Source organism: Rhododendron vialii, chromosome 5a (genome assembly GCF_030253575.1).
Source record: "Rhododendron vialii isolate Sample 1 chromosome 5a, ASM3025357v1".
NCBI lineage: Eukaryota > Viridiplantae > Streptophyta > Magnoliopsida > Ericales > Ericaceae > Rhododendron > Rhododendron vialii.
This window is the reverse complement of record NC_080561.1, coordinates 9,482,804-9,509,673: the sequence shown is the minus strand read 5'-3', so window position 1 is coordinate 9,509,673 and position 26,870 is coordinate 9,482,804. Positions and strand designations below refer to the sequence as shown.

Below are 26,870 nucleotides of genomic sequence, written 5' to 3'. Positions count from 1 at the left end.
CCTTTATGGTCCCTTATTTTTTGAGCGTTTGAATTTAGTTTAGGTGAAGGTTCCACACGCGGTTTACGCGGATGGAAAAGTTTATGGTCCCTTATGAACCTTTCTGGGTCCCTTACCATAGCACTGATAGCTAGCTGCATACCGGTGCCAACTATATACTACTAGTACTGGGTACCATTTCAAATGTTTGGCTATTACAGTTATTTCTTACATCACAAAAACGTAGCATAACGTATACAATTTGGCTCTAAAAAATTAAATTAAAAATAATTCGATACCGCACGGTGCCCATCGAGTGATATTTGAGCCGAAACAAACTGCAGTTCTAGGGTACCAGATTTGTTAAAAAAACAAAGAGAAATGATAATGTCAAAACTATTTTTGTTGGTGTCAAAATTTTAGTGCACAAAAGGCTTGAACAATGTGCAATGTACAAGACTTTTATGCATTGAAGTTTTGGTACCAACAAAAACGGTTTTGACATTATCACTACCCAAAAACAAATGCTATGTATCAATATGATACGATATTCAAAGGGTAAAGTCCACTTTGACCTCATATGGTTATTGTCATGTGCGGATACCTCCTCATAGTTCAAAATTGACCACATAACTTACTTGTGATTTTAAAAATGTGCAGATATACTTCATGCCGTCATGTTTTCCATCCATATTAACGAATACAACATTAAAAGACCGATATATCCTCATCTCATGTCCCTTGATTCTTCTTCTTTTTTAAATCTAACCACACCATCTCCTATACCAAAAATTAAATCCAAACCATTGATATTGTAAATTTTGATGAGTACTACATTTATGCCAAAATTCAAGTCAATCAAACAATGAAAAAGCTCATGGTTGAATCAATTTTGTTATGAAATTAAAATTTCAAATTTGAATTTACTAAAAATTAGATCACTGGGTTATTGATACCTGGTCGAGATGATTTTTATAGAGATACACTATTCTTTATTTAATACATTATGAACGACTCAGATTACATTCTAGAGGCGTGTGAGATATACCTCCATTAATATAGATGGAAAAGATGACGGCAGGGGATTCTATCCACACATTTTCAAAACCACAGATTGGTTATGTGAGTTAGTTTTGAACCATGAGAAGGGTATCTACATATGGCGATATCTAAGGGGGTCAAAATGGACTTTGTCCGATATTCAAATTATGGTGAACTCAATCTCACTGGATCAACAAGGAGGAAATAGAGTAGGAACTGAACATAATCAAAAGAACGGCTCTGGATTAGATTGTTCCAAGATGTGTCGATACCGACGTGAAGGTTATTGAAGGTATAAATAATAAGTTGTCCATTTCTTTAATAGCTTAAGCTTTTAGATGAGTTGATAGTTACTAAGCTAATATGGTATCACAGCAGGTAATAGATTCTGTGTTCGAACCTCATCGCCTACCTAATGTTAAAAATATTTACATGTGTTTAGCCTGCTTATAGATGAGAGCTTGGCTACACGTGAGGGAGAGTATTGAAGGTATAAATAATAAGTTGTCTATCTCTCTAATAGCTTAAGCTTTTAGATGAGTTGGTGGTTAACAACCTAATAAAGGTGACAATTTAAGCAGAGGTGGAGCATCTTCAACTTCAAGGCAATCATGGGGTGTTTTTGGTCGTGAAAAACTTATAAATTTTTATTTGTGGTTGAAAAGCTGTTAAGTATTTCCGGTAATAAATAAGTTGTCGAGCACTGTTAAGTTATTCACAGTACTGAATTTTTTTTTTGCTAAGTATGTGAGTGAAAAAATTGTTGAGTTATGAGTGAAATGACCATACATAGTAAAAGAAGCTGTCATCCTCAAAAAGAGGAGAGGACTACCATTCAGCGCAAGTAGGCTTCCCAATTAGAAACACCTACACCTCCAAAACATCCTTACGGCCCGTTTGGATGGAGGATATGATTTTGAGTGGATATAGAAGAATGGTGGATTTAAGGGTGTATATGTAATGAAGGTGGATATATAAGAAGGGTGGACCCACCTCCTAAGAATGGTGGATTTGTAATCCAGTGTTTGGATGATTTTTTTGGAAGGGGATTTAGAGGATGGATTTGATGGGATTATATGTTAAATAACTGAATTGCCCCCGCAAATGTTTAAACTTGATTTCACTTTAGAAAGAAAAAAAAAATCTGAAACAAATTAAAAGTAAAACATAATTTATTAAAAAAATACTTAAATAACGTGTATATATGTATATGTATATGTCAATATAGATCTACTAGAAGTCTAGAACAGTACAAAACCCACCCACGCCCCTTTCAACCCCATTCTTTTCCTTCTGTTCTTCCACAAAAAAAAAAACCCATCCTCTGCAACGCCTCGTCTTCTCCGTCCGCTGTTGCCGTCGCCGCCGTCAATCATCACCACTTCGGCAGTCAGTCTCTTGCTCCGATCATCACTACAACTTCTACCTCTCTCCATCCACTTCTCTAGAAACGAACATTACTTCTCTCTCTCTCTCTCTCTCTCTTCTTCTTTGTTGTTACACTCTCTCTCTCTCTCTTCTTTTTTGTTGTTACATAGAGGAAGACACTATTAAGGAAATAGAATCCCACATTGCTTGGGAGTGAAATGGGTGATCACTTAATAACATCTGAGACCTCTCCACTCATTGCCAATTGGCTTTGAGATGGATATAAAGTTTCCGATATAAAGTTTCCATGGAAACTTTATATCCATCTCAAAGCCAATTGGCAATGAGTAGAGAGGTCCCAATTCTATTTCCTTAACATCCCCCCTCACGTGCAGCCGCATTTGAGGTCTGTCACGTGTGGCCACTTTTGGGTCCTATCATCGTGCAGCCTTTTTGCTGGTCTGTCATCGTAGAGTGTGGATTGTTAATTTTTAAAATATGGGGTGGAACGGGCCCCGCTCTGATACTATGTGGAAACTTTATATCCATCTCAAAACCAATTGGCAATGAGTAAAGAGGTCCCAGATGTTATTAAGTGATCACCCATTCCACTCTCAAACTTTATATCTACCTCTCTCCATCCACTTCTCCAGAAACGAACATTACTTCTCTCTCTCTCTCTCTCTCTCTCTCTCTCTCTTCTTCTTCTTCTTCTTGTTACATAGAGGAAGACACCTCACCTAGATTTGTGAAGGCAAAATCGTCCCAAAACACCCGGATTAGCCAACGACAAGGGGTACCCCTATCGTTATAAATCCACCCTCCAACCGAATTTGTAATCCGCCTCAACGCAAATTCACCCGTGCACAAGAGATGTCAAAGACCGGAGATGGTGTGGGCCAGGATTGTAAATCAAGGCTCTTGCCAAATTCACCCTCATCTCCGGCATCCAAACAGGCCGTTTACTAGTGTAGAAATACCTACACTTCCAAAACACCCTTACTAGCCACTGGTGGCTCCATATAATGCCATGGGTTGTCAATTGAACACCCTAGGCATGGAGTTGTATATACATATGTATACATATTTTTAGTCAGGCATAATGCAATTTTAACGTAATTTACTCTACAAATGAACACCCAAGCCACCGAAAAAAAGAGTTAAAAACCCGTATTGAGCGTTACTTTCTTTATTACCCATTATCTATCAATTTGACATTCATTGAATACGTAGAATTAAAGAAATCTTACTTCGAATTTCTGGTGCCGCCATTAGATGAATATCCTGACGAAAATTCTTAGAGCCGTCACTATTACTAGCCACACAATGTGCCACACCATTAACTCGACGCTTCACAAAATTAAACTCACACCTATGAAAGTTAATCCCCAGCCTTACGATATCAGTTACAAGGCAATCAGTTCAGAGTGCCCTTTCAATTTAGCCACAATGCAAAAAATTAACGTGGAAGTAATTCTGGGGTTTAATAATCCTTGTAAACTGAAGGCTTTGAAATGTTATGCTGCAATCATTACTACAATAAATCATAAAGATCATAATTATTGGTCGTGATTGTAAGTTTTTCATTACACTCCTGCTACCGTGATAGATTTGGGTGTGATTGTAAGTCACTCCCTTTTATTACGATTCTGGGCGTGATTGTAAGTCCAATACTTTAAATCACAGTAATAAACGTGATTAAAAGTTTAAAATGATCACTTACGATTCTGGGCGTGATTGTAAGTCTAATACTTTAAATCACAGTAATAAATGTGATTAAAAGTTCAAAATGATCACACTTCTTAAGTGTGATCGTATGTCACTTTAGATCACAGTCTATAACCATAATTGAAAGTTCAAAATGATCACACCATAAACTGAAATGAAAAATCATTACACGTGATATTTTCTTTGTATGTATTAGACCCTCTTTTCTTGTCATTGTCAAGTTTCGAACCCACGCACCCTTGATTGATTTTCCAAGCTTTTACCACTACGCTAGCCAAGAACTTCTTTTATATCAGGAAAACAAAAATATTTATACTTACTTCCTAAAGTGAGAAAACTTTTTTTTCCTTAAAATTTGCCAAATTTTTTGAAATGCTATTAACATGATATTAAAATATATAAAACTACATATATAAATATTGTTTAAAAATATGACAACAGATTTTTTGCCAATCAAAATTAGTTGTTGGTCATGAAAGAATTTTCTTGGGGCGAAAAATTTAGTTTTAGCCAGTAAATTTAGTAGGCAATAGTGTTTTTTGTTGTAGTGTGCACTTTGTATTTTTATGAAAATTATCACAACCTATATATTGTAACATTATGGACAAACTTTAGATTATTTTTTTTTTATACACTAAACATTTCACATGAATTTTGTGTTTATTTTGAATTTCAATTTCAATGATGGCTTCCCAATTGGATTTTAATCATTTTCAGATAAGGCTAAGCCATAATAATATAATTTTTTTTACGTAATGTGTTAAACACTTGGAAGACATCCAAAATAATTAAGTTTCACTACTACAATAAACCATAAAGATCACAGCTCGCCCATGTGAAAATCGGGCACTAGTGGAACAGCCCGTCCATCGTCGAAGAAACAACTGGGCACTGGTGGAACCCAGTTTTGGGATTTGCCTTCTCTCTCTCTCTCTCTCTCTCTCTCTCTCTCTCTCTCTCTCTCGATCTTTTTGGGCGTGAAGATGAAACGTAAAGATTTTGGGAAAATGACGGTTCAGGACGTGTTTTAATAATTAATACCCGCCAAGGACATGCTGAGAACATTTGTTAAAACTGAAAATGTCCTTGGAAGGTATTAATTATCAAACACGTCATTGGCTGTTATTTTCCCAAAGATTTTTTGAGGTGGGTGTAATTAGAGCTTATCTTCTTACCTTTTGTAAAAAAGAAAGAAAGAACTTTTCAAAGTCCTTAAATGACATTGTTTTCCTCACATAACTTTTCAAAACCTGCCTAAATGAGTACCAATCCGTTTACGTGAAAATTCAGACCGCGCGCCTAAATGTGTAGGCTTTTTATCTGGCCGCAAGAGTGAGATCATTTATCTCACTTTTTTCCGCGCTAAAGTTTTTTATCACGTCAGAAGGGTGAGGTATTTTTCTCTTTTATCTCGCCACAAGAGCGAGATCTTTTATCTCATTCTTTTCCGCCCTAAATTTTTTTTATCACGCCACAAAGGTGAGGTTTTTTTCTCTTTTTTATCACTTTCACAATGGTGAGGTCTTTTCTCTTTTATCTCGGCACAAGAGCGAGATCTTTTATCTCATTCTTTTCCGTCCTAAAATCTTTTATCACGCCACAAGGGTGAGGTCTTTCCTCTTTTATCTCGCCATAAGAGTGAGATCTTTTATCTCATTTTTTCTGCCCTAAAATCTTTTATCATGCCGCAAGGGTGAGATTGTTTTTCTTTTATCTCGCCGCAAGAGTGAGATTTTTTATTTCGCGCTAAAACCCATTTTTTATCACAGCGTTGGACTTAAACTGAGATAAAAAAAATTTAAGCACCACTTTTTATCACGCTTTCACTGAAAATCGTGATATTTGTAAATCTCTTTAGTGTGACGCATATCTATTATTATCCAGAATATTTAGGGAGCTCAAAACCCTTACGACTCAACAATCCAAACTGATTCGGGAAGTAAAAAGACACAATTTCGAAAGAGTTTGTTTTAAATCTAGACAGTTGATTATCGAGATAGACGGTTGGCGTGAGCAACCCCACCCTATAGGATCACCAGATCCAACTAATGACTACTCGGGCATGTATCTCACTACAATTTCTCAAAATTACGCTGATCTCTAAATTTTAAAAACTTAGCCTAATCTCTCCATATGACTATTTATATAGATACAGTATATCTTTTGTTTTTGGTCAATCACAAATATAACGCTTCTAATAAGGGCGCCCTTATTTTCGTTAAATGCAGACCTGACTGCTGACAGTTGGATCGTGTTTTGAATGGTCCGGATTTCAATGAAACTTTTTCGGGAAAAAGTTAATTGTGACCGGTCATAAACCTTCTGCACATCCGGACCATTCAAAACACGATCCAATGACTAACAACAGAAGTCCGCAAATAACGAAATAAGGACGCCCTCATTAGAAGCGTTCTGCATATAGATATATCTTTAAACATTTGTTTGAGCACCTAAAATGTTATTTAGAATTTAAAGAAACAACTTGTAAGTTACCCCTCAACGGTCTGATTGGATGCGGGAATAGCTTTGGGGGATTTATGATTTATGGAGGGAGATAAGACAATATGAGGGATTAGTTAGGGAGGATGGACCCACATTGATGCGACTTTTGGAGGTGGATAAAATTGTATTTGATTTGAATGGAGGATAAAATGAGGGAATAAAAGAAGGATGAATGATGTAAAAAGTTATTAAATAACTATTTTACCTTTGTGCAATCATTTTAGAGAGAGAGAGAACCGTACAAGAAGAACCCACAAAATCCGATCGTCCCTCCTCTCTCTCACAAAATCTCTCCTACCAAATCCAATCGTCCCTCCCTCTCCCACAAAATCCCTCCCAAAAAATTTGACCGTTCCACAAGAAGAACAAATATGTCTCTCTCTCTCTCTCTCTCTCTCTCTCTCTCTCTCTCTACATATACATTCATGTTGTGCGTGTGTGTGTTTTTGTGGTGGTGGTGGTGATCTGTTTTTTTTTTTTTTTGTTGTTCTTCTTCACTGTCTATGTTATTGGCAGAGAGAGAGAGAGAGAGAGAGAGAGCCGTTGGGGAGGGGGATGAAGAGGGATAAAATGGTCAAAATTCAGGAGGATAAAGCCGAACTAATTATGCCCACCTCAAACTCCATCCAAAAATAATCCCCCAAGCCGAACAAGGGGAGAGAAACATGGAGGGGATGAGTTATGGAGGTAACAATCTGCATCCAAACCCAGTCAAACCTATCAATTCACTGCCTTATCCTTCAGATGAGTTATGGAGGGGACCTTTAGCTGCATCCCTGCATCCAAATTGGCCGTTAGACGTTTTCATTTAGGCTCCGTTTGTTTGGACGTAAAATGTTTTTCAGTAAAATATTTTATCTATTTTTCGGTGTTTGGTTGTGTAAAAAATGAGGAAAACATTTTACATGTAAAACATTTTCCATCAATTGGATGAAAATTAATTGATGGAAAATGACTAACCCGTAAATCTTCCATAAGTTGTTTTCCGAAATGAATCCATTGCCTTCTACTGCAATTCTCACTGCTCAGTTTTCTCGATCGTCAATCCTGACTCACTTTCAATTCCAATAATTTCATATCTCTCCACCATTTAAGCTCCGCATCTCTCTCTCCACACTATTTTGTTGATTTTTGAAAATATTTTCAAGTGTCAACCAAACACAGAAAAATAAAAATTTAAAATTTGTTTTCTGAAAAAACATTTTACATTGTGAAACATTTTACATCGAAACAAACAGAGCCTTACTTTTGAGGCTATTTTAGGTTAGAGGTGTCAAATGGGCCGTGCCGGCACAGGCACGGCACGGGACGGCACGGCACGTCACAGGCACGGTCTTGGCCTGGCACGGCACGACACGACACGACACGGTCTTAGTGGGCCTGGGGCACGGCACGGGCGCGAAAGTGGGCGGCATGGCACGGGCACGGCACGAAAGTTAGCTTGGCACGACACGGCAAGACACGGTCGTAGACGGGCACGACACGAGCACGGGCACGAAAAGTGGACAGGAACGGCACGGCACGGCACGGTTCTAGCCGGGCACGAGCACGGGCACGGGCACGGCATGGCACGACATGGGCACGGAAGGGCACGGCACGAGGCACGAAAAAAAAAAGAAGCGAACCAAATGGCATTTTTTTTAATTTTAAAAATGTAAACAATTTCTATTTGGTAAAAAATATTTGTTTACCTTTAATTTAATTTTAAAAAAATTATCAAATTTTATTTGGTAAAAAAAATTTCTTTTGTTTTTGTTAGTGATTCAGTGAATAGGCTTTTGGACAATTGGACCATTGGTTTGTAAATTTAACATTACAAGATAACAAGTAAAATTAAAAAAACTATCAAAATATTTATGGTTCAAGAGTAATTTAATACAAAAGGAAATGTGCAAGAGTCGTATATTATTTACCTCATAATCAGATTTATCGGGAAATAAGCAAAAAAATCTCAAACAAAAAATAAGAAAAAAAAATACATAGTAGAAATAAGGAGAAAAAACAAAACAAAAGAGATTAGCTGGACTAAGACTTGAACCTAAGTCTCTAGGTTCTTTCATACACAAACAAACCATCATGCCACCAATTAACTTGTGTTATAGAATTGAAAATTTAGTATATAATATATAGCTCTATTATATAAAAACGAGACCATCAAGCAGTAGCCACACAATTGCAACGCAATCACGACAATCGATACCATTCAATGCGTTCATTTTATTGTGCTTAGCGTTTTAATCATGGGATCCAGTTTTTTCGTGCGTCAGATTTTGAAAGTTCTTTCATCGGCACGCTGATTCATTGTTTGATTGAATTTTTTTTTTACGTCCGATCAAGTATGTAGCGATAAGTATTTTACTTGATTATTGGCATGAAATGATCTAATCCCTCCAACATAAAAGTTAGATGGTTCCGATTTTAAAAAAATAGCTTAGGCGGCCCTCAAGTAGTGCATTATAGGATTTTAATGCCTTCGGAAGCACCGAATGTGTTCCGATCATGTGGTATCCGACATTTGATTATCACCTATTCAGGTGAGAATGATAAATTTGATAAGACGTTAAATCGTAACGGTTTAGATCGAACATTCAGAAAAAAAAGTCTGTAGCTACCTTTCAAGTCTATACATTGAACTTAATTGGTTATGAACCAAAGTATTCTACTATAGTCTAATGTACGTTGGCCACATGATCACAAAACAACTATGCCAATCCATACCGTTCATTTTGTTATTCTCTGTGTTTTAATGACTCTCGCCAATTTTTGGGTCTATCGGGTTTTAAAAGCTTCTTCATCGGGACGTAAATTAATTATTATCAAAAAAAAAATTATGTACGATCAAGCACATAACGATAATAAATTTAATTAATTCTTGGCATGAATGATATAATCCCTCCAACGTAAAATCTAGACGGTTCCGATTTTTCAAAAATAGCTCAAGCGGCCCTCGAGTGATGCATCGTACAACTTTACAAGATTTTTTCATTATTGGTGCATATGGATTACTGGTGTTGTGCACGCACATGATCATAGGGTTCCTATAAAAGGGAAAGAGATGTTGCCCTAGCAGACTGCAACATCTCTGATTCTCTCTCTATCTCTCAGTCTCTCACAAAGTCACAGACTCACATATCTCACTCTCACTCTCAACGTTCGGATCTCAAGTCTCAAGACTCTCAACGTTCGGAATCTCTCTCTGTCTCTCTCACTCTCTAGTCTCTCCAGTCTCCACACTCAACGTCTCTCACTCTCTCTCTCACTCTCTCCACTCTCAACGGTGACCGGTAGTGGTCTGGCGGTGACTCAAACCCTAGATCGACTGCCGTTTCCGTTTTCGTTCAGGCGGTGAGTCGGTGACCATTCGGCGACTGGTGTTCAGCGACTCACACCCTAGATCTACAACTACATCTGATTTTGCCTTTGCCCGACGGCCCCGACTCAAACCCTCTGTCACGTTCAGCGATTTGTCTCTGAAACTCGATTGAGGTCGTTTCCGGTGAAAGACGTGTACGGCGAGTTTTCATTTCTGGTGGCACACGTCTTCATCATCAATTGTTAAGGTAAGAAATGGATTCCATGGAGTAGAGCAGAACCAAAAATGATAATCTCTTACGTATAGTTTGCACGTTGTTGTAAATCCTCTGTATCATGATTTGTTGTTGTGATTTTGTTTTGTAAAATTAGAAGGGAAACCCTTCTGAAGCCGGATTGAAATGTGTGGGAGGTGGGTTTGATTCTCAATGATATGTGGATTTTTTCACTGGTGCCTATTGGTGGTTACCGAGTTCAACTTTGATATGGTTATGTAATTTAAAGTGATGAAATAGGGGATATGAATATGATAGAAAATCGTATTTTTAATCTACATCATTTCTTCTGCCGTGTTTTCTTGCTAGTAACAATGTCGGTCTGGGGGCGAGCTGACAATGCTTCAATGTATGTAGATCAAAATAGAAACAAGTTAATACATCAGTTTTCAAGAAAGTCTCTTGAGCACATAAGTTAATTCTACTTCTGAGTCCTTTTTGGTGATTTTAGGCTTGCCTTTTCTGAGTTATTGTGACTATACCATTCATCCGTAGGCAGGTTGCTTGCCGTTATTTCTGTTTCACACCTAAACTGTTTTCCTGCACTATTTCTTATTTGTTCATTTACTTTGTCATTGTTCTTTGAACTGCATTCTACAAGTGTATGAACTATGAAGGCGGACCACTTAATGCCGAAGAAAGGATAGCCTATTGGAGAAACCTTTTGTCCTTTTATGATAGGCTGCTCAATGCTAAATCCTTGGCGTAAAGCACCTTAAAGACTAAGGAGGATGGGTATGGGATTGCAGCCCTACTAGTAATTAGCCTTGACTAGTAAATGGCGGTTGGAAAAGGCTTATTATGCTGAACGGTAGCCCTTGAGCATCAATTTCTTCATTTTGGTTGCTTTAACATGTCAGATTTCAAGGCAGACTAACACTTCTATATCTAACAGTATGGGAGTACGATGAAGGGGTGCAAAAGTGATCTAGTTTTAGAGTTTTAAATGTTTAAAGCAGAAAGTTATTAATAATAATTCCTCTTCTTATCTCAAGTCCATATCACACCTAGGATTAGAAGTGCATCATTATTGTTGTAATAGAGCTTAAAAAGTTTTCACGAGTATCTAAAACATGGTTCTAATTGCATTGGGATATCATGGATCTTTGTAGGAGCTTTACAAAACTGATGTATTAACTCTATCAATTATTGTTAATTCTTGTTTGAGCAGTTTGTTTTGATTTTCCGAACTTTTGTACTAATATTCTAGTGCACTAATTTTCTCTGTTTTGTTTTCAGTTTTTTATAGGAGATGGATCCTGAAAATATTCATTTTGACTATGAGGGTTTACACCCTGACTTGGATGATGATGGACGAACTCTACCACCGGAAAGGGAGTCTGTAGGTGAAGCTGCTTCAAACATTGCATCAGCTTCTACTCCTATGGGCGTAGCAGGTGGTAGCCAATCAGCCCAGTCAGGTGATAAAAGGCGTCGCTCTTGGGTATGGCATCATTTAACCATTGTTAAGAAGTTTAAAGATGCACATGGAATTGATATAGGACCTAGAGCTGTATGTAATTATTGTCCAAAAAATTTTACTTGCGCAAGTGGTGGCGGCGTAGGTCATCTTCAACGACATTTAGAGAACAAACATCAAAAATTTAAACATACCTTAGTTGGCCAAGTCAGTGGTGAATCTGGTGGTATTGATACCGTAGATGGTACATCGAATTTCGTATATTCTCAATCTAGTATGAGAGAGGGATTGGCCCGTTACGTAGTTGCAGCAGAACAACCGTTTACTTTTGGTGATGATATTAGATTTGAATATTTTGTCAAACATTATCTTAATCCTCTTTTTTCGAAAGTTTCTAGAAATACAACCAGAAGTGATTCTTTGAAAGTTTTTAATGAAGTTAGAAAAAATTTGATAAGTGAAATTGCAGAACTTGGTAATTTAATCTCTTTTACTTCTGATATGAGGAGTGGTCGAAATAATCTTGGTTACATTTCTGTGACAGCTCATTATATAGACGCCAATTGGATTTTGAATAAAAAAATTATTGCTTTTCGTTTAATGGAGTATCCTCATAATGCTATGAACATTTTTCAATGTATAATGGGTGTTTTTAGGGAGTTTGAAATTGTTGATAAAGTTTTCAGTATTACTTTTGATAACCATTCCGCTAATACCAGTTCAATTGATTTGTTCAAAACGAATTTGACTACTCCTCATGCCGGACAATTTTTTCATGTGCGATGTGTATGCCATATAATTAACTTAGTTGTGCAAGATGGTTTGAAACACATAGGACCACAAGTGGAAAAAATTAGAGATGCTATTCTTTTTATTGCTATATCCCCAGCTAGGCAACAAGAATTTGAAGGATTGTGTGTAAGTTACAACGTTAAACAAAAACAAATCAAAACTGATGTTAAAACTCGTTGGAATTCAACATTTCTTATGTTAAAATCTTGTAGGAATCACGCTGATGTAATTTCTGCTTATGTTAATTCCAAGCACACGCGTCCTGATGGTGGTTTAACTCGAGCTGATTGGAAGATTACTTTTGAGTTTATGAAATTTTTGAAAATATTTTATGCTGCTACCTTAGCTTGCTCAGGTGTTCGTTATCCTACTACTTGTCTTGTACTTAATCACTTGTATAATATGAGTCACAATCTTAAAAATCATAGAACGAAACCAAATTTTGTAGCTGCTTGTAAGTCTATGGAAGATAAATTCAAAAAATATTTTGAGAACATGCTAACAATATTTATTGTAGCTTCTGTAATGGACCCAAGGATTAAGGTAAATGGTGTTGAATTGCTCTTAAAAGGGATTGGTGAGAATTTAGGAATTACATTACCTTCTACTTCTACTGTGACTGCACTGTTGACTTCAATATATGCTTCATATGAGTCTAAATTTGCAAGCACTACTACTACTACTGCTGGTCCATCTTCAAGTATTGATGACCCATGTTCGACAAGTAACAATGAGAATGACCCATCTTGGTTTCTGATTTCAGGGTCGGGTAGAAGTGAAACTTCTTCACGCTCTGAACTTAGTCAATATTTAGAGATAAATTTACTTACCAAAGATGAGTTACAATCATTTGATATCTTAGCTTGGTGGAAAAAAACTGAAAGGACATTTCCTATTCTTTCTATCATGGCACGTGATTTACTAACACCACCTGTGTCTTCAGTGGCTTTCGAATCTGCTTTTAGTGCAGGTAATAGAGTGTTGGATGAGAGGAGGAGCAGACTAGCTCCTGACATTTTGGACTGTCTTATATGCTTAAAAGATTGGGAGGATGCACGTCTTGGAATTCAAAAATGTCATCCTAGAGATGAATTCAGAGATTATTTTTCGGACTCAGATATAGATGCTGATTAGGGAGAGATGCATTGCTGATGCTGGTAACTTATAAGGTCTTAAATGGCAACTTAATGTTGCCGCATCCAGGTGCTATTCTTTATATATCTGAGTGTGTGCTATGATGATATAATCTGAGCTTTTGGTGTTTAGTGTGGCCATGATGATGTTGGTAACTTATGAAGGCCTTAAATGGCAACTTAATGTTGCCACATCCAGGTGTTATTCTTTATATATCTAAGTGTGTGCTATGATGATATAATCTGATCTGAACCTTTAGTGTTTAGTGTAGCTGTGATGATGTAATCTGAGCTAAATTGGTGTTAAGTGTGGCTATGATGATGTAATCTGAGCCTAATTGGTGTTTAAGTGTGGCTATGATGATATAATCAGAGCCTTTGGTGTTTAGTGTGGTTATGATGATATAATCTGAGCCAAATTGGTGTTTACTGTGGCTATGATGATATAAGCTGAGCCTAATGGGTGTTTAGTATGGCTATGATGATTCATGATATAATCTGAGCCTAAACTGCAGAAAACAGCATGTCAAACAGCAAGTTTCATAGGTTTTGGTGTTTGGTGGTATGCAAAAATTATGAACATGGGTGTTATCTTATTTGTGGGCAATGATGAATTAAAATTCAATTTATAATTAAGGTGGATACCTTGGCGCCTTGGCGGGGTATCATTAGATGCAGCCATGAGTACCATTCTAATTCCCAAAATATATTTTTTCTGAGCCCAATCATGTTTTCATTACTACCTTGATGCCATGCCTATGTTTGGTTTAGCATGTTGTTCTTCTGCAGTTTTGATGCTATTTTCTGGGCCAAAAGGCCTATATTTGAGGCTGTCCTGTGTGTGAAAGGGGCTGTTGTTGCTGCTTGTGTGAAACTGTTGTTGCTGCTGCTGCTGGTAACTTAATGTGCAAGTGCAATGAGTGTGTGCAGCAGCAGGTGTGGTTTTGGACAGTTTTCAGCTAGTTAGGCAGGTTTAGTTTGTGTTTTTGGGGCATTTTTTACGGTTTGAATGCTACTCTGAGTTTTCTGGCTATGATGCTTAAAAATCTGAGCCAAAAGGCCTATATTTGAGGCTGCCTATGTGTGAAAAGGGCTGTGTCACGTGTGTAGCAGGTTTTACTTCCAGTTTTCTGCTGCTGCTGTGTGAAACTGTTGTTGTTACTGCTGCTGTAGTGCTGTGAGTGTGTGGAGCAGTAGGTGTGTGCAGCAGCAGGTGTGTGCAGCAGCAGGTGTGTGCAAGTGCAATGAGTGTGTGCAGCAGCAGGTGTGTCCAAGATCATTCCACCATTCTTTTGTCATGTGGAGTTCAGTTTGAGGCATTCCGAAGTTCAAGCATTCGGAGGCATTTGTCCATGTTGGTTCAAATGAATGCTTTTGGAGCTTTTGATTTGATTTCAAGGTTATTTTGGTTTTCTGCTAGAGTTTCAGTAGGTGTGAGCTTCAATTGTAACAACTTCTAGTGCCCTACTGCCCTTTTGGAGCTTTTGATTTGTTTTCGAGGCTTTGAAGGCCCTTGAAGTCATGTAACTCTCAAGTGGCTTACTTGGTTTTGTTAATGTGTCGCAGCTCTAGTACATTCCAGTTAGGACCATTTGTAATGTTATTTTTTTAATTGTTAAATTTTACGTCATTTTGCATTTGATTGATCAGGGTCCAGGGACACCATTATCATTCTTATTGAATGGGTGGAATTGGAACAAAAATAATATTTATATTTGAAAGTCACATTCTCATCATTCTTATCATTCTTAATGTGGAATTAGAACAAAAATTGGAAGTCACATTCAAATAGACAAGAATAACATCTATATTCAAAGTTTCAAACGGAGCGTAACAACCAACCAAGCTTCCATAGGACCATAGCCATTATCATCCGTATCCTGGGACTATTTCTCATTGATCAACCTATACACGACAATATCATCATCCATCATTGAAGGAATTCATTTAAAACGGCACACTCCGACATGATTAAGTAAACAGGTCAGCACGTCTTGACTCGATTGAAAATGGCACGACAAGACACGATTTAAGAAAACGGGCCAGCACGGCCCGACACGATTTAAGAAAAAGGGCCGGCACGACACGACACGACACGATTTAAGAAAATGGGCCGGCACGACACGACACGATTGGCAAGCGGGCCGGCACGACATGACACGACACGATTTAAGAAAATGGGCCGGCACGAGACGACACGATTGACAAGCGGGCTGGCACGACACGATACGATTTAAGAAAACGGGCCGGCACGGCACGACACGATTGACAAACGGCACGGCACGGCACAACACGATTTTAGCAAAATACTGTAAATGGGCCGGCACGGCACGGCACGAAGCACGATTAGCACGAAGTTAAACGAGCCGTGCCGTGACACCTCTATTTTAGGTGAACGTAAGATCAATCTCTACCATTTTCTACGGACAAACTTGCCTAACTAGTTTGAAACGACATACTTTTTGGGAAATCTGAACTGCATGCTTGACTCACAACAAACAAAAAAAAAACACTCAGGATCTTGGGATACTATCGTCCTAGAAATTAAACAAGAGCAAAGGGAGAGGAAGAGGCAGAGCCGGTCCCGACTTTTCAAGGGCTTAATGCAAAAATAAAAAATGAGACCTTTTGTTGGACTGTTAAGTAGGAGAGCCTCGTGAAATTCAAAATTTTTTGGATGTCTAAAGCGGTTGCAACGCAAGTAAACTTAGGGCCGGCTCTGGAAAGAGGGATAGAAAAAAAATAAAACACACAGATACATGTGAAAAATCTCACGCTATATGTTTTGTTTATTTATTCATTTTGGTATTCTCGTGCATTTTTAAAAAAACTTTTGTTAAATTCATTTTTTATTTTTTACATTAATCATGTCTCAATGAAAAGAGTCTAAAGAGTAAAAAATTATGACCGAAATTAAAAAATTCACTACAGTCGAAAAATGCCAAATACTACTAGTTGGTATTCTTTTGTTGTCTAAAGTGTCATTTTATATAAACTTTTTAAATCCAAATTTTTTATTCCTCGATTTGGGATGAACGATTAATCCCAAAATTATGATGAAAATTTAAACAAAATTTATGCAAAAATAAATTTCAGTCAAAAAATTGGAAAACAAATGTAGTGAGAACCCACCCCTAATGGATCATATGGGCCATATTAATGGCATTCAAATTTAGGAGAATCATTTTCATACTTCCTTTTAATAATTCATATTATTTTTTCCGTCTTTATCTATATAGATTTATTAAGTTATCAATTTTTCAATACATTTTTCACGCATCCAAAGACTATATGATAATTTATGCTGTTAAAGACCAAAAAAAACGAAAAAGAAAGAGAGCATGAATATAAAATAAGGGGTGTGAAAAATTTTCCCCCTCGAATTTTTAATCATCTAAATCATAATAAGCCCTATTCGGCTATTCGTCCCTCTACGACCGTGTGGTGTGTCTGTGTGGTGGTGGTGTCTCTCTCTCCCCGACTCGCTTTCAATCTCGAACTGTGATCGTCTCTCTCTCTCTCTTCCTCAAAAGTGTCAACGAAGGTAATCTCGCAGATTCTCTTATGTTTGTTTCAACTTCTCATTGCGGTTTAGGATTCTTATATTCATTCAAAACCATCTTCTCCTTTTTCTTCTTCTTCTTGTTCGCTGCTTCAAATTCAGCTTCTGGCAGTGGGCTCCAATCACTTTTCCATTAGCAAAAAAAGAATCCACTCGGTACTCTTCTTTCTCTGCCACAAATTATGATTTTAAACTTTGTTTGTGTCATCATCAGCCTTTTAACCTCTTATTGATTGTTTAATGTGTAAATCTAACTCTCCCTCCAATTTTGGGGTTTTGGGTTTTCTGGATTTAAAAGTTTCTTTATGGTAAAGTAAGTCTATTTGGCTTTTAACGTAATCCTTTACGCGCGAGTCCATTACTCGGATCAAATTCCAGCACCACAATTTTAGGACCGTAAACGAGCCAAAAATTTGAGCTTGAGCGTTAACGAGCCGAGCCGAGTGGCTCATTTACTAAATGAACCAAAAACTCGAGCTTGGCACGTTCTCGAGCTGCTTGATTTGCTTACAGCCTTAGATGAACATGTAGGTAATGTGTATACCCAAATGCACGCCCTGTTATTCCATTAAATGATTTTGTTCACCCTAATATAAATAGGGCGAACTCGATCACTCTCATTGAATGAAAATGTGTGAGGCTCAAGTACTCAAAGTACTATTCGGTAACCCGTGGTTCAAGACTAACAGTTGTAGTGATGGCATGGAAATTATTCTATGTTATTCCAGTTAGTATTGGAAGATTGTGGGTCTATGGTTTAGTTCCCAGAGTTAAGAGGCCGATGATGCTTAAAGCTCTGTTCAGTTGTCAGGAATGTTTGTCAGAAATTGGTTCCCAAGAAAAGTGAAGTGAGGTGAAGTAAAGGAAACTGAGATTTATTTTCCTGTATGTGTTTGTGTTCTCTTGACAAGAAATCTTGCAAGGAAACAAGAATTTCTTCATTTTGGCAAGACCTATTTTGCAAGAAAGTGTTTCACAGTGGAAAAATTGAAATTGTGGGTCCTACAACTTAATTGAACACACAAAAAGAAATTATTTTTCTATACTTTCTTTGCAACTGAACGAGGCCTAAAAGAATCCATTTAAGTACTCTTCTTTCTCTACCATAGACTGTGATTTTAAACATTGTTTGTGAAATGGAAAACAGGATTCGGGGCTTGTCTATTTAAGCATCATTAGCCTTTTGACCTCTTTCTGATTGTTTGATGCGGAAATCTAACTGCTCTTCAATTTAGGCGTTTTGGGTTTTCTGGGGTTAAGTTTGATTTTTAGGGTAAAAGAAATCTATTTGATTTTGGCATAGCGTTCAATTGAATCTTCATCAGTTGTGATTCAAGGAAAAGGGTCCTTTAAGCGCGTCTCTTCTACTCGATAAAATTCGAGCCCCAAAACTAAAAAAACCCCTTTAATTTCTGTCTTTGAAGTATCATGGAATTTTTATGTCTTTTTTCTTTGTTTGTGACTTAAAACCTTAATGCACTTGTCGGTATTCTATATACCCACATTCACGCCTGTTATTTCATGAAATTAGTTTGTCCACCCTCGTAAAATTATGGTGAACTCTCTCTCGTTGATTGAAAATGGGTGGGATATATAATCAAAACTCTTTTCATGGATGAGATAACTGCTTGGTTAGATTCTCACTTTCTCCGCTCAGCCAATAGGATCCTGGGTATTGAAGTTTGTGTGTATGCTCTACTGTTTAAAAGGCAGCAGGCTCTTTTTGGTGTTTATCAATATCTCGGTGCTTTTGTTCTGCAGGGATCGATTTTTGGCAATGGCAATGGATAGTTGGTGTCTTCTTGAAGATCAGGTTATTGAAATCCTCGTGAGATTGCCTGTGAAATCTCTCGTGCGGTTCAAGTGTGTTTGCAAAAGATGGTGCGCTCTCACAAGAAACCCTAGCTTCATTGCCGTGCATCTCAATAGTAATTCTAGTAATAGTCTGGTCAGTTGGAATGAAAATACTGATGGTCTCATAGTGGGACATGACGGCTATCATGTGTTACCCAAGTTTTGGTTTGGTGAGCAACCCGTGGATCTAACTTTTGGTTGCACGACGAAACCAGATAGTGTCTTTGGTCTGTGTGATGGCATATTTTGTTTATACTGGTATTCTCATGATAGAGGAACGGGACGTCCTTTCAGACAACCTAGCATTGTGCTATGGAATCCTGCAACAAGGGAAGTGAATATGCTCCCCAAATCGTTGTTCGACTTCCCACCATATAAGCCGGTCAGTTATTGCATGGTAGGGTTTGGTTTTGATGGCAAAGCTAAAACTTACAAAGTCATTAAACTTGTATCTTTCGAGGTAGGGGATGACGAGGTTAATTGCGCTGAGGTGTACACGTCGAGTTCTGGTTGTTGGAGGTTCCTCCCAATCTGTGGTAATTTCCAAGATGTAGAACTTTGTTTTACGGATAACAGCATGTACACCAATGATGGTGTTTTCCACGGCAGTTGCTTCATTTGACATGGGTGAAGAGGTTTTTAGAGTGACACCTCTGCCAAAAAAGTTCAACTTGTTCCCATATACTGATGACCGAAGAAAATTCCACAGCAAAAATTGCTAAGGGACTCACTGGTAGTTATCTGTTCTTTCTATGAGGATGGGTGTACAACATTTGTGCTCTGGTTGATGAAGGAGGTTGATGATGATGATCCGGAATCCAGCTGGTTTCGTGTATCCGGTTTTGTGTATCCACTTGGGGACCCCTTCCTGGGTTTTATACCTCCCTGGGATTCTGGCAAAACAATGAGCTTCTAATCCGAACTGGTTGTAGCACGTTAGATCGCCCTTCTTGTATGACATTGTTACCCAAAAACGTGGGAAACTTACGCTTTCTGGTGAGCCGAATTTTATCTACAAGCAGAGTCTAGCTTCAGTGAGGGGAGGAAATTAATGAAAACCTGCTCTATTGAATATTTGGTGAATCCATGCTCTCATACTTGTTTTTTTGGTTTTCATCTTTCAGAGGATGATTTAACTGTAATGTTGGGTTAATATTAGGTTGGGTAATGTTATGTTTTATTAGTGTCCTAAGCAATGGGCATACTTGGTGGTGTAATAAAATTCCTCGTATTGTTGTCCTTTTTGTTGCGTGCTTAAATCAACTTATTCTGTGCATGTGTCCTGTTCCGTTAACTAAAATAAGTATTAAGTACTTATTTTTCAAATAATTACTTATTTCTTGAATTGAATGTGATGTATTGTGAGAGAATGATCTGTCTTGTAAAACGGAAAATACGTACTTAAAAAATAGTAAGTATTAAGACTTATTTGAGTGCTATATATGTCTAAGTGTGAGATTGTAACAATTAAGACTTGAGAATGAGGAAGAAAAACAAAAAAGAGAGACGTGTGATTTAGATTTCCAGACGGAAAATCCTTTGTAATTTGTGTGATTTGCTATGATTAATAAAATTGTGGGCATTAAGTGTGAAATTTGTTTATCTCCTCCTCTTCAATTGTTTCGACGAGTACCGAGGTTTTTCAGTCTATTTTTGAAAAAAATCTAGTGAGCTCAAGCTCAGTTTGAGTTCGTTTAAAAACCTCAAAAATGAACCTAAACATTCTAAAACTCGGTTCAATTTGACTCGTTTATATCCCTAAACAAGAGAAAGGAAGGAGGGAAACGATGGTGGATATAAAGAATTGATAAAAATGTGTTAATTGTATTATATGTGACTTTGTTAATTTGCCCATGTTCCCAGCAATCCAGAAAACTATTATTTTCGCAAGGAAGCAAATAAAACTAGCTAGAACCAAATGTTTTTCTGAGAAAGAGAGACACCATTGCTTGAACCCACAAAATGGTGATACCAGAAGTGAACTCAATGCTCGGTCAGAATAAAAAGATTTACACCATATTGACGACTCATTCATCGTATCAACACAATGCCTCTTAGAACTCACATACATTAGCTTCTTTTTTTTTTTAAGAAATAAAGAGATCTGGCCAGTGACCCTTTTTACTAGTAATGTGAGGTTGTAGATAAACATCTTTGTCCCTCTTTCCTTTTAAGAGATCATTTTTCGTCACTTTGGCATGTATACAACTTACCATCAGCTCGCATTATATCAATTTTCGGCCCATTTAAGCCATCGTTAATGCTATAGTTTACAAGCATAAAGTGTGGAGACTATGGGAAGGGGCTTGAGTAGGAAAAGGGAGTTGAGGCTGGGATCGCATGGTAGGCATGGGAGTGAATGGCGGCAATGTACGAAGGATGGGAGATGGCTGTTGACAGCCCCTTTTTTTTAAACAGAGAAGGAGAAGAGAATCGGCTTATCTCGGTTGTGAAGGGCAAACGAGGTACCACAGAATAAGGAGGCTGGAAGTAAGGCAATGGTGGAGGGTAGGGTGAAGCGTAGGACTGTGTGGTGGAAACTACTGAGTGAGTGCGGGTGAGGATGGATGCGAGGAACAAGTGAGTATAAGCACAGTCTCACTCACCCACTGGCCATATTGAGGATGCAATCCGCGAAAATTGAGTTATGGTTGTTTCCCACCTTAAGGTTTTAGAAACAAATGATGCTGCGAAAAATTTCTTTTAAACCGACAAGGGTGTCCGGAGGAACTTTGCCCAAACTCATGGCCAGTTTGTTACTATTAGTTTCTTTATAACCTAAATTGCAAGAACAGGAAAATGAAACTTCAGCATTTCAAAGAGAAACAATAGTGTTGATACCAGATCAGCATAATGGTCAAGCATTTAAACCCCAGAAATAAAATCCCAAGGAACTATTCGCCCCTGAGAGAGAGAGAGAGAGAGAGAGAGAGAGAGAGAGAGAGAGAGAAAATGAATAGCCTACCTTTCAAGTGCACAGGTTGCTGACTCGTCACAACACCCACCAATAAAATCACAAGGAACTACTACTCGCCCCTGAAAGTTTCAAGATGGGTTTTGACTTCAGGAAATGATATAGTCATGCAACATGAAGTGTACATATTCAACAGTATTCAAGAAGACAAATGAGTTTTACATAGCACCTCTAATCAGAAGGTCATCATATGCAACACACTAGGAAAGAAAAAAGTACTCAACTGCCATTAGTAGCTACCTCAGACATGATATATTACTGAACTCCAAGAAACATCAGATGAAAAAGCTCATTTACTTCCTAGTTTCAATATAGGAGTAGAATTTAGAGCTTGTAAATTACCTGGTTGGTAAAAGCTGTGCTGACCATTTGTTCCTGGTTATTTCACCACTCTCGTAGGGAAGAGCCACACCATCAATTGACACCCCTTTTCCGTTGCTTTCCATACTAACCTAAATTTTGAGCAAGTTTAGCATGGTGTAAGAGAATTATCAAGGAATTTCCGAGACAATCAAAAAAAAAAAAAAACCAAGTAATGGTAAACATGCCTGTTGAATATGAGGCGCAAGCTTCTCCAAGGTTTGAGAATAGGGTAAAATGGCCTGGAATTTCCGATACAATGTCAGAACTCACTTTTATGAAAACATATCAGGTAGCACCCATAAAGAAAGAAATTCTCAAACTAACTTTGTAGCACTGATGTACTCACTCTTGCAGGTGTCCAAGGAAAGAAAACATTCCATACGCTCAATAAACCTAAAAGCACCTGCAGAAAATATGCAAGGCCATTGATAAGAATCCCTCGTAAATTTCTGTTGAAAAGTGCCCCCTTGGTGGATCACAAGAATCTTCTAAAACATAGTTGTATATTTCGCGCAGCTGTTGGGTCATGAAACCCACAAATAAGGGGGTCTAAACTTAAGAACCCAGACAAAAAGGAGTTTATAAGGTACACACAAATTCTCTGCTATTGCTCCAAGCCATCCAATGCTTTTGCCTAGTTCGTGTCACGAGTACAAGAACACAGACATTCACTATACCTACGGCTGCAGATTAGATAGAGAGAATACAAAACTGAGGAATAAAATACATTTACATTTGGCACATCGACATATTGGATTGGCATAAAAAGGAATGAGTGGGCTTAAAACACAAAAGTGAGGAATAAAATACATTTACATATTGGATTAGCATGCAGGGAACAAGCAATCACTATCCATGTTTTATACTCTTTTGCACAAAACTGATATCATCAAAGACGACAGGAGATGTTAACCCCCTAAGCACAAAAGGAAACAGAACAGTATAACACCGTTAGATTAGCACTGACGGCAACCATATGCTTTGCAACTGCCTTGGGCCAGCAAAATCATACTCTTAACATTTATATGACCAGAGAGAATCTGAGAGGTTTTGGTTATACCCCTTGTGTTCAACTATTTCCCTAATGTAATAATCAATATATACGGATAAACGGAAATAGCTACAAATAAGTTCATTGGCATCCAGAACAATCAAAGGATTTCCAATTACTTGCAGATTATAGTCTGTCTAGAGCAAAGATTTACATTAAGACAGCTAATTTACCTTTTCCAGTAAAGTCAATATTCAAACTCCTGTAAAACATAAATGAGGAATACATTTACGAATTTCTCAACGCACCTCCGCCAATTTGAATAGCTTATCCATTGTTTCAACAGTGGCACATTGACGTGAGTAGTCCAATATATCCCATCGAATTCACTACAAAAAAGACATCAGGAATCCGATGCAGTATTCAAACTAATCCATAATTCGATACTCATAGCTTAATACAATTACTCCGGAAATCTCAATCAGATATAGATTATTGATCTGATGCTTACTGCAGATGATAAACTTGGAATCCATCTCAGCAGGAGAAAAAGATAAAAACAAATGCCATAATCTCCTGGAACGATTACTACATACGTCCATATCTACATACTTACTATGGAGAGATCAAGTACAGAAGAATAATGAATTCAAGGGACAGAGGAAAATACCTTCTCGAACCAACGAGAGAGGGAAACCCAGTACCGCCGTCAACATCCATACCACCGGTGATGCAACGGAGTTCGTAGAATCGCCTCCTTCGTTTCCACAAAAAACCTTGATTTGGCAGCGATTGAGAGAGAGACATGGTTTTGAGAGAGAGATGGTTGGAAGATTAACTTTCTTTTTTGATCAATAGCTTTTCTCAAGCCACACAAAATCCAGCAAATCCAGGAGGAAATCGGCCAGAAATCTAGGGACGGCTGAGGAAGTACAAGGTAATTGAGTGAAATAAGGAAAAGATACAATACCTAAACTACTCCCAACTCAACACATGCAAGAACAAATTGCAAAACAAAGTTGAGGAGGGCAATTTGGCAATTCCATCCCGTGGCTTGGCAAGGCAGAGTTGGCTCTTTTATTACTACACAGATTTACGTTCAATAATCCCAGGCGCTTTCACTTAAACACGTCTTCGCTCGTGATCGCCTAGAGACCCTCTTCCATCAATAGGTACTCCCAACCCGTCAACATTGGAATTGTTAGTAGCCAGAGATGAGTCAAAGGCATTATTACCTAAAGTGTATTGATATACTACTAATACCCCCAATACCTCTCTGTTGATTTGTTTTGGGTTCTAGTATACAACATATGGATCTCGATTATGAAATTTGATGTAAGAAGAACTGGATTCGAAATCATTTTAACAATAACTAGTGTTAATGCGACGTGCAATGCATGTAGTTTTGTGCTCATTGGCCATTGAATTGAATGCGTAGAAACGTGCTTTGTTTCATTTATATGAATGGTTTTTGCATAGGAGGTATCATAACTATCACTACGTAGTTTGTAAACATAGGGAGCATAAGCGATGTTGATAGAAGGTAAGTTGATTTCGAGATTGATCTTGACTGCTTGCACTATGTTTAAGCTTCTCTTTCAAGCAATCCACGATCATGGTTTCTTCAAAATTAGATATTCACTTTTAAGCTACTCTTTGCCCATACATTTAATCTCCTCTCTTTCCACCTGCATAAATGAACCACAATAAGTCAAATTACATACACTAAGGCTCAGTTATGTTCTTGTTTAGCACATTTTCGCCGCACAAAGGCGTGAGCGAAAAATCTCAAGGTGTGAGATGTGAGCGTGAGCATGCCAAGACTTGTCGTGTCTAACGTTGAAGGACTAAGCACCTTGTATTTAACTTCTAACAAAATCGAATGCATGTGATCTAAAGGAATTAACTTCTGCAAAAAATGCTGATTGCTTTAGCATATTTTTTGACCAATATTATTCAAATAATTTGTAATGGACTTAGCTGGTGCCTCCTTTATACTCCCATGCACATGGGCAGGGTTCGATTCCCGTAAGCACCCATCCCCCCTCCCCACGTCCCCTAGGATAGAGTAGATTAGGATTAATAAAAAAGTCCAGTCAGCTATGGACTTAGCTGTTGAAAAGTAGAATCTTTAAGCTTGCCCATTCAATAAGATATGTATCATGTATGGCCACGCTTTCAAGGGAAACGAACTAAAACAATTGACTAAACGGGGCAATAGACTTGAGAAATAATAATTGGTTTATTTTGTCTTATGAAGAGCTTGAGAGAAGTGAGCCATAGTAAATAAAGGCATACTAAGACAAATAGAGTGAAGCAACTCCTCATAGGAAGAGTTCATCTATGCTACACAATTTTTTTGTGCGTGTACGGTACCCAAAAAGTCACTTTAGCGGTAAGTATTCCACATTGAGTGGTAAGTACTTCATAAGAAGTGGTAAGTATCAATCAATGTGGGATACTTACCACTCCATATAAAATACTACTTACCACTCAGTGTGGAAGTAGTTCATATGAAGTGGTGAGTATTCCACATTGAGTGATAAGTATTCCATATGTATAATACTTATCACTCAATGTGGAATACTTACCACTCGTTATGAAATACTTACCAATCAACATGGAATACTTACCACTAAAGTGACTTTTTAGGTACCATACACCAAAAAGTAATTTGTGTACCATAGACACAAACATCGTGCATAATACTATGTTCCACAACACAACTGACTAAAAGGAAAGAACACAATTTGTTTTCAACTGTGCGACACCTCATGTTTGGGTAAGCATAAGGAATACTTTTTATAGTTTTTCATTCATCTTAAGTTCGTATTCGTATATGTACTTACTATGCTCTCCATGTCTATGCACTCCACCAATACCCCCAGTGACAAATATATGGATGCCAACTGTAGTAGTTTTGAATTGCTCTATGTTAGCAACACTATTCGAAGGACCCAATAAGTCAGGAAATAAAATGACCCAAGTGGGTCTCAATAAAATGACCCAATAAGTCAGGAAATAACCCAACAAAAAAAATAGAACCACCACAAAAATGGATTGGCACTTCATCTGCAAACACGAGTCCGGCACTGGTTCCGGTTAGCAAACCGGAACAGCCCCACCTTGTAACTTCGGTCCTCGGCGCTGTTGTGCTCATCGTTGAACTTGAGATTGTCCTTGAATATCTCGAATCTCCTCTCCTTCTCGCCCAACACGTTGTACTATTTCCTGTGCTTTACTAGTCACGACTCTTACATGGCCTTCACCTCTGTTTCTGTTCTCTGGTGAGGTTATTCGGCCGAGGTGGTGATGATCGACATGTCCAGCGCCAATGATATATAGGAGAGAGAGAGAGAGAGAGAGAGAGAGAGAGAGAGAGATTCAGAAATTAAAGAAAGAGTAGGATTGTGATAGTTGGGTCACGTTCACTATTTCACTCCTTTGAGGCATTTCCCATCTTCATCACCATCTGGCCTGGCTTCATTAGAGCGAGAGGAGGGGGGGACAAAATGGGTGTTAGCGACAGCTTATCTGGTACTTTTTCCGAAGAGTCTGAATTCGAAGACATTTTCA

General features: G+C 37.9%; 2 protein-coding genes and 1 long non-coding RNA gene across 7 annotated transcripts in view; 1 reads left to right on the top strand and 2 right to left on the bottom strand.

Moving 5' to 3' along the window:
• The window catches only part of LOC131325692 (putative F-box protein At3g10430), a 35,414-nt gene extending 15,209 nt beyond the window's left edge, over nucleotides 1–20,205 (top strand). The window contains exons 1-3 of one of the 4 annotated variants that reach the window (XM_058358093.1): nucleotides 16,990–17,268; nucleotides 18,874–19,810; nucleotides 19,899–20,205. In XM_058358093.1, coding sequence (XP_058214076.1) covers nucleotides 18,890–19,588 — 699 coding nt within the window. In that variant the 5' untranslated portion in view covers nucleotides 16,990–17,268; nucleotides 18,874–18,889 and the 3' untranslated portion in view covers nucleotides 19,589–19,810; nucleotides 19,899–20,205. Of the gene's footprint in view, nucleotides 1–16,989; nucleotides 17,269–18,873 lie in introns of those variants that run through there. The other 3 variants (XM_058358095.1, XM_058358094.1, XM_058358092.1) reach the window with 3 other exon arrangements.
• On the bottom strand, nucleotides 2,164–3,324 carry LOC131325716 (uncharacterized). The gene is made up of 2 exons (XR_009199795.1): nucleotides 3,020–3,324; nucleotides 2,164–2,446 (listed from the first exon to the last, which is right to left on the bottom strand). It is a non-coding gene; the product is annotated as an uncharacterized LOC131325716 (long non-coding RNA).
• On the bottom strand, nucleotides 19,308–26,213 carry LOC131325702 (uncharacterized). Of its 2 annotated transcripts, XM_058358107.1 has the most exons (8): nucleotides 26,144–26,213; nucleotides 24,937–24,982; nucleotides 23,965–24,216; nucleotides 23,604–23,683; nucleotides 23,253–23,302; nucleotides 22,650–22,706; nucleotides 22,489–22,542; nucleotides 21,765–22,392 (listed from the first exon to the last, which is right to left on the bottom strand). In XM_058358107.1, exons 3-8 carry the CDS (start codon nucleotides 24,099–24,101, stop codon nucleotides 22,279–22,281), a joined length of 492 nt encoding a protein of 163 aa, XP_058214090.1. In that variant the 5' UTR covers nucleotides 24,102–24,216; nucleotides 24,937–24,982; nucleotides 26,144–26,213; the 3' UTR covers nucleotides 21,765–22,278. The 2 variants fall into 2 exon arrangements, 1 of the variants encoding a protein (XP_058214090.1); XR_009199789.1 differs by lacking the exons at nucleotides 23,253–23,302; nucleotides 24,937–24,982; nucleotides 26,144–26,213 and adding an exon at nucleotides 19,308–19,978 and having other exon boundaries at nucleotides 21,932–22,002; nucleotides 22,283–22,392; nucleotides 23,603–23,683; nucleotides 23,965–24,922.
• Nucleotides 26,214–26,870: the final 657 nt, after the last annotated feature.

Coding starts and splice junctions, on each gene's coding strand:
- LOC131325702 (XM_058358107.1), bottom strand. CDS start 24,101: ATGTCTCTCTCTCAATCGCTGCCAAATCAAGGTTTTTTGTGGAAACGA. Junction 22,707..23,252: donor CCGTCAGTGCTAATCTAACG/GTGTTATACTGT, acceptor TATTTTCTGCAG/GTGCTTTTAGGTTTATTGAG. Junction 22,543..22,649: donor TTCCTTGGACACCTGCAAGA/GTGAGTACATCA, acceptor CGGAAATTCCAG/GCCATTTTACCCTATTCTCA.